Source organism: Chionomys nivalis, chromosome 4 (assembly GCF_950005125.1).
Source record: "Chionomys nivalis chromosome 4, mChiNiv1.1, whole genome shotgun sequence".
Lineage (NCBI taxonomy): Eukaryota > Metazoa > Chordata > Mammalia > Rodentia > Cricetidae > Chionomys > Chionomys nivalis.
Window position 1 is genome coordinate 8,203,760 of NC_080089.1, and position 13,104 is coordinate 8,216,863.

The window sequence follows — 13,104 nt, forward strand, 5'->3', positions numbered from 1 at the left end:
CTCTGCATTCCAATACCTTGAGAAGCAGACAGTATTTATCTAGTTGGTAAATGTATTGTAAAGAAGGTCTGTTGTATGTTACGTGCCACAGCATACTCACTGGAATTTACACATTAGGAAGAGAGCCTCACTTAGATCTGCTGCATGAATGAACATTCCTCTTGTTTAAAAGACTTTCTTGCAGTCTATTTTGCCCAAATTCTTCTGTTGGATTGAAGCCCATTGTGTATTCATTCAAAACATTATGTTCTCTGGGAATCTTACATTGTGCCATGAACTCAAAACTTTATAAGATTTTACTTTGATGTTACTTGAAACATAATCTCTTGCTATTCATGATGGACTGTTAAACTGAATATAAAGTTCTGAGTTGACTGACATTCTGAACTACTGAGTTTATGTGGCAATTGTCATATTGATAATTGCTGGATATAGTTACTGCTTTTGCTAATTCTTTGCATACGCTTATAATATTGATAACAAATATGGAGCTTTTGGCTTCATCCTCATCTTAATAAAGATAAATAGGGTCTGGAAAAGAGGCTCAGCAGTTAAGAGCTGACTGTTCTTTCAGAAGACCTGGATTCAGCTGTCAATACCCACATGGTGGTTCACAACAGTCTATAACTCTGACCTCTACAAATACTTAGCACACATGTAACATGAAACACCCAAATACATAAAAATGAATAAGGGGAAACCCATTTGGTGACTTTAATTTCTTCCTCTGCTCGACATCTTCATTAGACCATTATGGATGCTAGGACTTGTTTGGACATAACTGTGTAGTGTGGGTGAGGTGAGTGAATTGACTTCTGTGCCTCAGAACTGTGCACAGTTCAAGAATTTAACATACTTATTCTCATGTGATAGTTACTATTCTCTGAAATTGTTCTTGTTTCAAAGTTAAGAAACTGGGGCTTGGGAGATGGTTGAGTATATAAAGGACTTGTAATGCAAGCATGACCAGAGCTTGTGTTCCAGTGCCCAGATCAAAAGCATGGGCAGGAATCATAATGTAATCCACAGAACTGGGGTAGCAGAGACAGGGCATCCCTGAAGTAAGCTGCTAGCTAGACTAGCCAAATCAGTGAGCTCTGGGTTAGTGAGAGACAGCCTTGCCTCAGTAAATAGGGTGGAGAGTGGTCAGAGAAGACATTGGACATTGCCTTCCACCTGTACTCACATGTGCACGTAACCTGTACCTAAGTGCGCTGCACAAACATGCGACATACACATGAAGAAGGAATAAGGAAACCAAGGTGAAAAGTTTATCTTGTGTCTGTCCTGTGAAGCTATTCCTGTGTTTTAGGAAGTTTTACTTTTAATTGTGTGTGTGAGAGTGCAAGTGGATGTGGAAACCAGAGGTAGTCACCCCAAGATGTTGTATAGTTATATAAAGTAGGCATACAAATCAAACATGCTGACAATAAATTAATGAATTTATTTTAAAACAAAAAGTTTTATCACTTATGCAAGACAGCAAAAAAATTTACATATTAATAAAAGCTATGTGCTTATTTATCTTGACATAAAAAATTAAGTCAGGAGCTGAAGAAATGACTCAGTGGGTAACATCAGTTGATGCCCTAGCAGAGGACCTGGGATTTCATTTCCAGCACTTACCTCCGCTCCCAACCCCACTCCCCATGGTGGCTAACAGCCCCCCTATATGACTCCAGCTCCAAAGAATCCAATACCCACCTCTGGCCCACAGGCACTACATGCATGTGGTGCACAGACATACATGCAAGCAGAATACCCATACACAATCTTTTTGAAAAAATACAGCTGAGTATTAGTTGCTCAGTGCCACTGTAGTCCATCTTTGTGACTTTTCAGAATCAGAATCAAGCAGTATTTATAGTTGTCAGTGTTGAGAGTAGAAAAGATGCATACCATGGTACAAAATGATTGTTTAGGGCTATTTTGGAAAATATTAGAAATTATGTCCTAATTCCAAACCAAAATTTAAGTCAATAATTCAAACAGCATTTTTTAAAACAAAACATTATGTAGCGCGATAAAATATAAAGATATCCTAATTTTTTTTTATGATGGCGCATATCTTTATTCCCAGCACTTGAGAGGCAGGCAGATCTCTAAGAATTTGAGTTCCAGGACAGCTGGGGCTACACAGAAAAATTCTGTTTCCAAAAAAACCAGACCAAATCAAATCAAACCAAACAACAACAAGAGAACAGGTTTTTGTTTTCTTTTTTAAAAATTTTTTATTACTTAATAAATAATACCAATCAAAATTTTCACTTCTTCCCCTTCTCCCACTTCCCTCCCACATGCTTCCCCCTTCCCCTCCACTCCTGAGAGAGGGCAAGGTACCCTGCCCCCTACTACATCCAGGCTTAGGAAGGTGAGCATCCAAATAGAATAGGATCCCAAAATGCCAGTACATGCAGTAGAGACAAATCCCAGTGCCATTATCATTGGCTTCTCAGTCTGCCCCAGTTGTCAGCCACATTCAGAGGGTCCAGTTTGATCCCATGCTCGTTCAGTCCCAGTCCAGCTAGCCTAGGTGAGCTCCCATTAGATCAGCCCCACCGTCTCAGTGGGTGGACCAACCCCTCGTGGTCCTGACTTCCTTGCTCATATTCTCCCTCCTTTTGCTCTTCAACTGGACCTTGGGAGCTCAGTCAGTGCTGTGATATGGGTCTCTATCTCTATCTCCATCTGTCGCCAGATGAAGGTTCTAAGATATCCTAATTTTATACATGCTGAAAAATGATGGCAGGAAAATATTAAATTGCTTCTCTATAATTTAATTATATAATTAATAATATAATTCTCTATAATATAATTCAGTTTTCTAGAAGGGAGAAAACTTTGCATGTACAATGAAGAAGCTGTTGTTTGTAACAGAGTATTTTTGGAACCTAAACCAAGGTATTTGAGGCAGCATTTGCTGGCTTTTGTATGACTAATTCATACAGTGCAATGTGTGTGGGTTGTGTATTCACAACCAAGGCTACAGTAAAGTCAACATGGGTTTCAACATGGGCAAACACCACCAGAAAAGCCTCATTACCTAATCTTTTAACTAATTTTTGATGATGGTGTGCTTAGAAAATTTTGACTGTTGCCAAATTTTTATGATTTGCCTCATACACACATTTTATTTATATGCTTGTCCTATATGGAGCTGGGACCCATATAGAATGTTTGAAGGCACTGTAAGTAATGTTGGTGTGTTCCTATGGATTCTTGCCTCCAAAGTGACTGTTGGTCATTGTGTGTTCTATGATTGTGTTTGATGTGTTCTTTTGTAGTAAATTCCCTTCAGACAGAAACTTTAATAAGTTTTTTTATAATTAAATATGTCACCTATCTTGTGATTTAGATTTAGTGGTCATTCTTTACATAACATACTTTTAGAGTCTCCTATGATACTATCCAGGAAAGTAGGACTCTCATCCTGTTGCAAGCCCTATGTTATGCTATTAAATTAAACTTTGTTAAGGAAATGAATAACTTTGAATATTGGGAATCCTTGTTTAATTTTAATTTTTTGCCTTATTGAATAACAAGTCTTACTTAAGAGTCTGCATTTTTGGGTGAGAATATAGGTTGTAATCTAAAGATGTGAAAAGCATTTTGAAGTTACAAGCCCGTAAAAGATGAGGCCCTGATTTAAGTCATGACAGAGAAGGGAGAAAATAGGAGTAACTGTGGAGCAGCTGGTGAAGACTTGAGCTGTCACTGTGGAGACCCTGAAGGCTCCCAAGTTCCCAAACACCATCATAGTAATATGTGACGTGAGGCATGTTTCTTCTACGTGTTACCGTGGAAGAGGTTGAATGTATTTTTAACTTCTACTACTGCTTACTGTTTCACGAGCTACTGAGAGATTAATTTCTAACGAGTAGTCAGAATAGGTTTTTCTTATTTTTATATGAAACATATTTTAAGGAAGTAGACTTGGCCAAGTTAGACTTAAAAAAAAAATTATCCCATTTGTGGTGGTATGACAAACTAGGTGTAAAGAAGTAATTTCCTCGGAAAATGATTAAGAACTCTATAAAATTTAAAGGTTTGTTTTGAAAAGGCATACTGTAATTCATTTATAAATTACAGAAAATAACCCAAGGCCAGAAATGATGAGAGGGATCACTGTGTCAGGATCTATACATCTGGCATCTATTTGGCTTCTGTTGTGAGGATACCTGTATCATATTCCTGGTCCCCTGAGAGCTGGCTAATAACCTATCATGCATGTTAACAACAAGACCTGCTTTAACACCTGGGTAGAGTAGGTAGCACATTAGATAGGAACTGATGACAGACTCAGTGATTGGTTACTTGATTGCCTGGACCTTTAGGTACTGTATGGCTAACACACAGTTCAAAGCCCTGTCATTTGTCTTCGTGTATTTTATAGCTTTGTTTGATGTATATCGGATGTCTTGATGGGTTGACCTTTTGCCATTATACAATTATCCTCTCTTTTCTGATCATTTTTTTTGCTTTGAAGTCCCATTAGTTGATACAAATACTAGTGCCTTCTTTTGACTGTTTCCTGTGATAGATTGATTTCAAATCTGTTGTCATTCTTAAAATCAAATGTTTAAATTAATCATAAAATAATGAGTCTCATTATATTTTATAATATATATTGTGCTTTGCTCGCATTCATCCCCCCCCCCAGTCTTTTGCTTTAAGCATACTTCTATTTAGAAGTTTCTTTGTTCAAAAACAGTGTATCTATTTGGATTATGGTTTTTGTTACTTTATGATCCCAGGCTTTGTTTATCTTCTAATTGGACTGTTTAGAACACATGTCATTGAAATGTGAGGACATAATTTGTAGTGCAAACATTTCCACTTTGTTCTTCATTGCACTTCTCTTTTGTAGATTTCTTCCCTTTTTTTTTCTGCAGTTTTCTGTTGCTTGTTTTAATAAGTTCATGATAATCTTTGAAGCATTTTTATGACAGCTGCTTTAAAATGCGAGATATGTCTAAACATTTTGTTTGAAATCTACCTTGTTGTGGTAATTAATCTTTCTGTTGAAACTTGGACAACCTGGATATTATGCCAGAGACCCTAGATCTTATTCAATCCTTCTGTTTTTTAATTAGTGTACTGTGCCACCATTCCAGCAGTAAGGGTCTGCTGTTTACTGGTAGGTGCAGGGAGAAATTAAAGCTACCATTCTACACTCAACGGGGGGATGTGTTGTATTGTTCTTGAGCGGAGCAAGAGGTTAGGCCCGGTCCCGTATCCTGACACTTGTTCAGGAACTGGTGGGCGTGCCTTGTTACTATCCCACACACTGTCACTGGCACCATGGGGTTGTGTCCTTGTCACTCCCGAGTGAGCACAAGTTGGCACTCTTGTGTAGCTTCCGTGACACTGTAGGATTTGAGGGATCTGTCTTTTTTTTTTTTTTTTTTTTTTTTTTGGTTTTTCGAGACAGGGTTTTTCTGTGGTTTTGGAGCCTGTCCTGGAACTAGCTCTTGTAGACCAGGCTGGTCTCGAACTCCCAGAGATTCGCCTGCCTCTGCCTCCCGAGTGCTGGGATTAAAGGTGTGCGCCACCACCGCCCGGCTTGAGGGATCTGTCTTAACTGTGTTCTGCTGAACATGGATACGGTAGAACACTAATTCAGTGTCTGCTGCTGTTGCCAGAGTTGGATCACTGTATTTGGTGATAGTTGATTGGAATAGTGTTCACAGTTAGAGCCTTCTGCCTTCTCAGGTTACTTCTTTCTAGTCTTCTTGAACCTGGGGCATTGCTGGGCAGGTACTGGATCAACTGAGCTATACCTCCAGCTTCCCCCCCCCCAAAGAAAATTGTTTTGCTGTTAACTAAAATAAGATAAAGCAAAAACCATCATACTGAAGTTGGACACGCTAACAGGAGAGGGCACGGGGTTAGATCCACCCACTCAGACCTTCAGGAGCCATGACAGTGCTGAACTGGAAGCTGTAGAGTACACGCAGAGGACCTGGTGCCGACCCGCAGACCCTGCTCGTGCTGCTGCGGTCTCTGAGTTCACGTGAGCTTTGTCGTTTTAGAGGGCCTGTTCTGTGTCCTCCATCCTTTCCTTGAGCTTGGAGGGGAGGGATCTGATGGAGACATCCCGTTTAGAGCTGTGTGTTCCAAGGTCTCTCTCTCTGTGGTACAAAATGTTTGGCTGTGGGTCTCTATTCCCGTCTGCTGCAGGAGGAAGCTTATCTGATAATGGTTGAATAAGGCGATCTATGAGTGTAGCAGAATGTCATTAGGAGTTGTTGTTGGATTTTTTTAGACCGGTAGTATTTGGTTTTCTTCTGCTTTTCTCCTGTCTCTCTGTGTGTGGTATGTATATTCATGTAAGCTCATGTGTGTAGTTGCACATACATGTATGTGCATGTCAGTGTGGAGTCCAATGTGTCATCCTCAGTTACTCTGTATTCTACAGGGTCCCTCAGTTGAAAACAGAGCTCAGGCCAGGTGGTGGTGGTGGCACACACTTTTAACCCCAGCACCCGGGAGGCAGAGGCAGGTGGATCTCAAGTTTGAGGACAGCCTGGTCTACAAGAGCTAGTTCCAGGACAGCTAAGGCACCGAGAAACCCTCAAAAAAAAGAAAAAAGAGAGAAAAAGAGAAAGAAAGAAAGAAAGAAAGAAAGAAAGAAAGAAAGAAAGAAAGAAAGAAAGAAAGAAAGAAAGGGGGAAGGAGGGAGGGAGGGAGGGAGAGAAAGAGAACGAGAACAGAGCTTGACGCCTGCCTGTCACTTTCTCCTCAAACTTCTATGACAAACACTTCATTCACTCTACTGTCATCTGTCTTCTCTAGCCCCAATAGTTCTGTTTTTGCCTCTGCCTTCCCAGAGCTGGAATTAATAGGCATTTGCCACCACATTCAACTTTCTGTCATCTGCGGCAAGGATATCTGAGGCAAAAAGAACCTGAGTGGGCTTACCACCGCATGTCAGTAAGTTTCGGGACTCACTGTTCTCTTACCTCGTTTTGGTTACTGCCCCTCCTGTAGCCACTGGAAGATTTTATTGGTGTTTGTTTTCTCCGGGTCTTTTCCTCATTCTCTCTTAAACCTATTTTAAGAAGTTTACCCTACTACTCCTGAAACACATCTTGCAAAAGTTATCACTCAGAATTGCACAATAGAAGCAGTAATTCCTTAACAAAATTTGTGGTCACATAGATGGAAATTGTACAAAAAAAGAAAAATCTGCGATCTCTCATGCTATATTAAATGACTGAAATTTTGGCTGTATTGGAAAAGAAAACAAGAATAAAAAGCTAAATGATACTAGTGTAGGCTAAAAATATCATACATAATATTAATCAGCATCGGATTGTTTTATTACTTAAAATTATTCTTTGACAATGTCATGCATGTATATAATGCATACTCTCGTCTTCCATCCTTATAATTAATGTCTTCTTAAGTAAGATTTTATGTTAAGTGATAGAATGATCAGAAAAATTTAAATAGTAAAAATAAGTTAAAAAGAAACAGAAAATTTGAATGTTATAGTTACAAGTCTATCTTTTATCTAGTTTGGACAGATGCTAATTGCAGTATTTAATAAGTTTTCACAAAGTAGTTTTTAAATAATCCTTAATTCATTTTCTGATGCTATAAGATTGCTATCAAAGCTAGCAAGGAATGTTTTTAAAAAGATCTTATCAGTGTGTCAAACAGGTAACAAGGCATCTTTTTGTAGATACTGAAGGTTATGCTGGGTAGTGGTGGCACACGTCTTTAATCCCAGCACTGGGGAGGCAGAGTCAGGCAGATCTCTGTGAGTTCCAGGCCAGCCTGGGCTACAGAACTAGTTCCAGGACAGCCTGTACTGTTACACAGAAAAACTTTGTCTCAAAAAACAAAAACAAAAAAAAGGTACTAAAGGTTTAATTAACAATAGTGATGTACCAGAATCTTTTCTGCTTAATAGAACTATGACCCATCCCACATAAACCCTCACATTGCTGACTTACGATACTGAAAGTCTTGGTTAAATCTTAGAATACCAAGTGTCTGTGTTGCATCATGAATTCTGAAATTCACTTTGAATGGAATACTGTAGTTGCAGTAGGTATACCCTGTTCCATCAAGGGGAATCTGGTGGTTTCATACAGGTGGCAAGTTTGAGTTAGGCCTTGAGTTGTACTTCTCATCCTTTCCAATAGAGAAAACAAGGTGTGCTAAAGCACAGCTGTGACCTTCGAGAATGGAGAATGAAAATGCCTAGATATGGGAGGTGGTCAGAGATCCTGGTAATCTTGTTTATCAGCATCAGAAAACCAGCAAGACTTTGGAGTATTTCATTGATTGAGGTGTTCTGCTTACTTCATCTTTAGAAATAATAAAGGGCAACTTGTTTGTAGCTTTGTATTTGCACCTTAAGTTGGGTGCTTTGATAATTGGTCTCAATTTTGTTGACCAAAACTCTGGGAATCCAGTTTTGTGATTAGGTCAGTTAATACATTAATTTTCTTTCTGGTATTCTGAACTTTTTGTTTGTTTGTTTGTTTTGTTTTTGGTTTAATTTTTGAGACAGGGTTTTTCTCTCTCTAACAACCCTAACTGTCCTGAAACTAGCTGTTGTAGACCAGGCTGGCTTTGAACTCACAAAGATCCCCCTGACTCTGCCTCCCGAGTGCTGGGATTAAAGGCATGTACCACCACTGCCCTGCTGGTGTCCTAAACTTTTAACACTATTCGTGGCTTATCTTTTTCACCAAGCTGATGCCTAAAAACCTTCTAAAGAAGTGTGGTAATGACTTGATTATCACTGGCTCATCCCTTGGAGAAGAGCCACTACTTGGATTTAAAATGGGATCTGGAGCTCACTAGGCAGGCATTCTGATCTTCACACCAAAGACATGTTTGTGATTTTATTTGGAATTTTTGATTGAGATGTTTATTTTTCTTGAAGTTATTACAGTATATTCTGATTGTCAAATTTCCTCTGCTTTACTATTGCATTGGTAATTTAAAATATGTCTGTTATTTTAAATTGTGAAAATGCTAGACTTAAAGAATGTTTCTATATGCACTTGGTCTTAGAGTACTTTTTCTGGCCTCTGTTTTTAAGGTGTGACTGCACAGAAAAGTTACAGAGCAGGTTTGATTTTCTGCGCTCACAGCTGAATGACATCTCATCATTTAAGAATATCTACCGATACGCCTTTGATTTTGCAAGGGTGGGTACAGCTTCCCCTTCAGATCCTAAGTGCTTTCATTTTATGGGCATACTTACGTTTTTTTTGTTTTGTTTCGTTTTGTTTTGTTTTTTCACTAATATTGTAGGATAAGGATCAGAGAAGTCTTGATATTGATACTGCTAAGTCTATGTTAGCGCTGCTGCTTGGGAGAACGTGGCCACTCTTTTCAGTATTTTACCAGTACCTGGAGGTATGTATGAATATTTTAAAATGTTTGAAAATTGTATTGAAAATACACTTTTAAGGAACAAATTTTGTACTTTAAAAGATTCTACATAAGTAATTAAAGAAGTCTGCTAAAATATTTATATACTTATTGTCTGTTTTAGGTATAAGTTTGTGTTATTTATATATTATAAATATATGAGGTGTGTGGGACCTCGAGTGTGACTTGGTGACAGAATATATGCTTTTCATTTGTTCTCTTGTACCACATTAAAACAATTTTAAGGGATTTTCATTCTACATAGGTGGAGTCACTGAAAAAACATTTTAGCATAGACATTTCTTATAAACTTAATTTCTTGAGGTTTTGGTGAGAAAAAATTGATGCTAGTACATAAATCTCAACCAATTCCTGTGTTATTTCCACTCTCCATCCCCTAGCCTTAGGCAGAAACATATACAGTAGAGCTTACTTTAGTAATAAAACTTTTATTCTCTAATCTGACTCTGCAGTGTTAATGTTTCCATCCTCCAATGCGCATGGCTACAGCAGTCATCCACTACCCTGCGGTAGCGAGCTGTGCTGCCCCTGTGCTCCAGCTCTCGGGCACTTGCTTTCCCACTGGCTGCTTTGCCTGTTTTGTTTTTTAAATCTTTAAACTTTAGTCTGGGGGCATATTTCTAACTATTCCTTTTCTGTTAGAAATAACATCTTACCATGCTGTTTACTTGTCACAGTAACTTTTCCAGAGCAATTCTATTTCAAGCCTGGGTAGGTGAGTTCTGTACACTAGTCAATTTTGGGGACTAGTAAAATTAATATTTTTGATTAATGATACATATCTTCCTCCTGTTGATCAAAAATACATTTAGCTAAATACAAAAAAATATTAACTTCTGTGGGGCTCTGAAAAGAACAAAATATGTTCAAGCAAGTTTTATAGTTTAGCAGCTGAGGAGATAGGGAGGGTTAGCTTAGTGTTAAGTTTTCATTTTTGTTGTTGTTGGTGGTGGTGGTTGGGTTTTATTTTACGAGGAGAGGGTCTGTGTTTTGAGGGGTGACATCGATAGAGTCTTGATCATCCTGCCTCTGCTTCCCAAGTGGGGATCACAGGTGTATGTCACTTTAACTAGTGTACTGCTGGAGAAAGAACCCAGAGCGCCTGCCCACCAAGTTCTCTGCCACAGACGTAACTTTCCAGAGAGCACTCAATTGAATGTCCACATTGCAGTATGGATCCAAGCTCATATTGTTCCCATTACTACTATAAATGCCCTCTTCAAAATGTAGCTTATGGACACAAGTTCTGTATAGTGGAAACCACGCAGTTAGGCCAACCACATATAGGATAGGTTCTAGCTGAGAGCCACATGGGTGTACACATATGTAAGTCTCAGTGTTAGTCATATTGCCTTTCAGAAAAGAAAATACATGATAATATAAATGAATCTAGAACAGCAAGTAATTAAGAAAGGAAGAAATATTTTAGGAAAGGCCAAATAAATGGATAGAGTCACTAAAATCAAGTCCCAATAAGAATGTTGGTTCTGTAGTCCAAATTTTTATATCATATTTTCCACAGCAATCAAAGTATCGTGTTATGAACAAAGATCAGTGGTACAATGTATTAGAATTCAGCAGGACAGTTCATGCCGATCTTAGTAACTACGATGAAGATGGTGCTTGTAAGTATATCATGCATTCCTGTGAAAATAAAATTCCTAAAGATGTTAAACATATTTATGCATTCTGAGGCATTGACAGACTATTTGGACAGTGTAACAATAACTCATTATTTAATCAGAATGTGGGGAGGGATTCTAGATTCAGCAATGTTATAAAATAAAATTATGCTAGTGAATAAAAATGTTGATTCTTCAGTGACTAGACATTACAACTAAATGATCATTTCTCAACCAAGAAACCAATATCCTACTTGTACCTGCCTTTTCAGCAGAAGAAAAGTTTCACTCATGAATTTAAAAGGCAAAGCAAAAGCACAACAAATAAGCCAAATTAACTCTGTAGAACTCTTAAACTTTAAGTCTCTACACTGTTCACAAGGAAAGGTGTCTTGCTTTATAACGAAAATGGAAATAACACACTGTGACACAAAGCAAGGTGCCAAAGGGACAGCCTGCCTCCCATATGTAATGTTCTTTCCCTACAGGATCGCAGAGTTTAATTCTTGTTTGAAGAAATAATCATTTTCTGCAGTAGGCTAATAGCCCAAGAGCTACATAGAGCCAGCAGATGTGGATATCTGTGTATGTTGAGCCAACATTTAAAACTGAGAGGTTTGACATAAAGAAAAATTGTAAATTTTTTGAGCTATCAGAAATCTGACACATTGCACCTGTATTCCTTTGTAGGTTTCAGAGGTTGGAAGCAAGTAGTGGCTGTGTTGAGCTTGCTCTCCAGTTTGGCAGTTCACACAGTGTTCCAACACTGCCATTTACTGCTTTGCCTGCCCGGCTGTTTCTGTATGGTCTGCTAAAAGCAAGAGAGAAAAGAACACCCAGAGGTTTTATGTTTTGAGAAAAACAAGACAGGCATATCTCTTCATGGTCATACTTTTCATACATTTTGAAATACCGAATTCCATACATCACAAATACTGAACTCGTTGAAATTGCCCACTTGGCTTTTGTTGGTAAACATTTGAAACCTCTACATTATAAAACTCATTTTTTAGAATAGTAGTCGGTCAGGTATTTGGCATTTGCTCTATGCTATCTTTTTACTGTGTCTTATCTTTAGAATAAAATCAGTCTTATGTGGCCACACCCCCTTAACAAGTGCTCTTGCTTCTTGATATAGCAGAAATATGTTTTCTGAGTTTTAAATGCTAGTGCTGTGGGGAAAAGGTTAGTTTTATCTCAATCATAGGGTGTTCATGAAACACTCCTTGAGAAAGAGGTAACCCTGGGGGGATGGACGAAACTGAAAGTGGTGAATGAAGGACAAGGAGAGTAGGTGGGCTCTCGCCACCTCAGAGCTTGTTACAAGGATAACTTTACTGAATTTTAACAAAACTTATTTCTTTTGTCTAGGGCCTGTTCTTCTTGATGAATTTGTGGAGTGGCAAAAAATCCGTCAAACATCATAGCAAGAACTGTTGTGAAGAACATACAGATCTCGTGAAGAAAATGCAGGAAGAGGGAGGATAATACAAGGGGCGTTTTCACTCACGAAAGACTCCTCATAGTACTTTTTCCTTTTTTAAAGGAAGTTTTCTTGTTACATGTGATGGGCATTGAGCCACACGTCTTCTGAGACTGAATATTGACGTTTTTGTTTCAAGTTATGTTTTTAACATTTATTTCAGAACAATAAAGATTCAGATTTGTGACAAAGGCCTTAAAGTGAAGATGTCCATTGAGTGTCAGTGGTATTTATTTTGGTAAATTTTTGTTTCTTTAACTTTTGAAGTTCTAAATCACCATGAGTTTGTAGAACTTTAAAGATTTTAAGCAGTATAAATATTTGGAAGTGTACCTGTCAATGGTGCGGCTACTGATAATCCTCTTTGCATAATTAGAAAGCATCATAACTTTAGTTTGTGGGATACTGTTTTCTGATCACAGCTACAAGTATGGGAAGGACTCCAATTTTAGGTTTCTATAAAAACTGTTTGTGTACAAATCTTGTCTAAAGAGTGTAGGGTTGGAAAGATTATGTTCAAGTTGTCTTATTTTCTAACCATAAGTGTTTTCAGTCATCATTTTTCATGTGAATTGTAACTTT

The 13,104-nt window shown here is 38.2% G+C and overlaps 1 protein-coding gene across 2 annotated transcripts in view; it reads left to right on the forward strand.

The window, feature by feature from the left end:
* The window catches only part of Dcun1d5 (defective in cullin neddylation 1 domain containing 5), a 29,631-nt gene extending 16,904 nt beyond the window's left edge, over window positions 1-12,727 (forward strand). For both annotated transcript variants that reach the window (XM_057766613.1, XM_057766614.1), the window contains 4 exons: window positions 9,062-9,170; window positions 9,277-9,381; window positions 10,940-11,042; window positions 12,411-12,727. In XM_057766613.1, the coding sequence (XP_057622596.1) occupies window positions 9,062-9,170; window positions 9,277-9,381; window positions 10,940-11,042; window positions 12,411-12,466 (373 nt within the window). In that variant the 3' untranslated portion in view covers window positions 12,467-12,727. The remainder of the gene's footprint in view (window positions 1-9,061; window positions 9,171-9,276; window positions 9,382-10,939; window positions 11,043-12,410) is intronic.
* The last annotated feature ends 377 nt before the right edge of the window (window positions 12,728-13,104 follow it).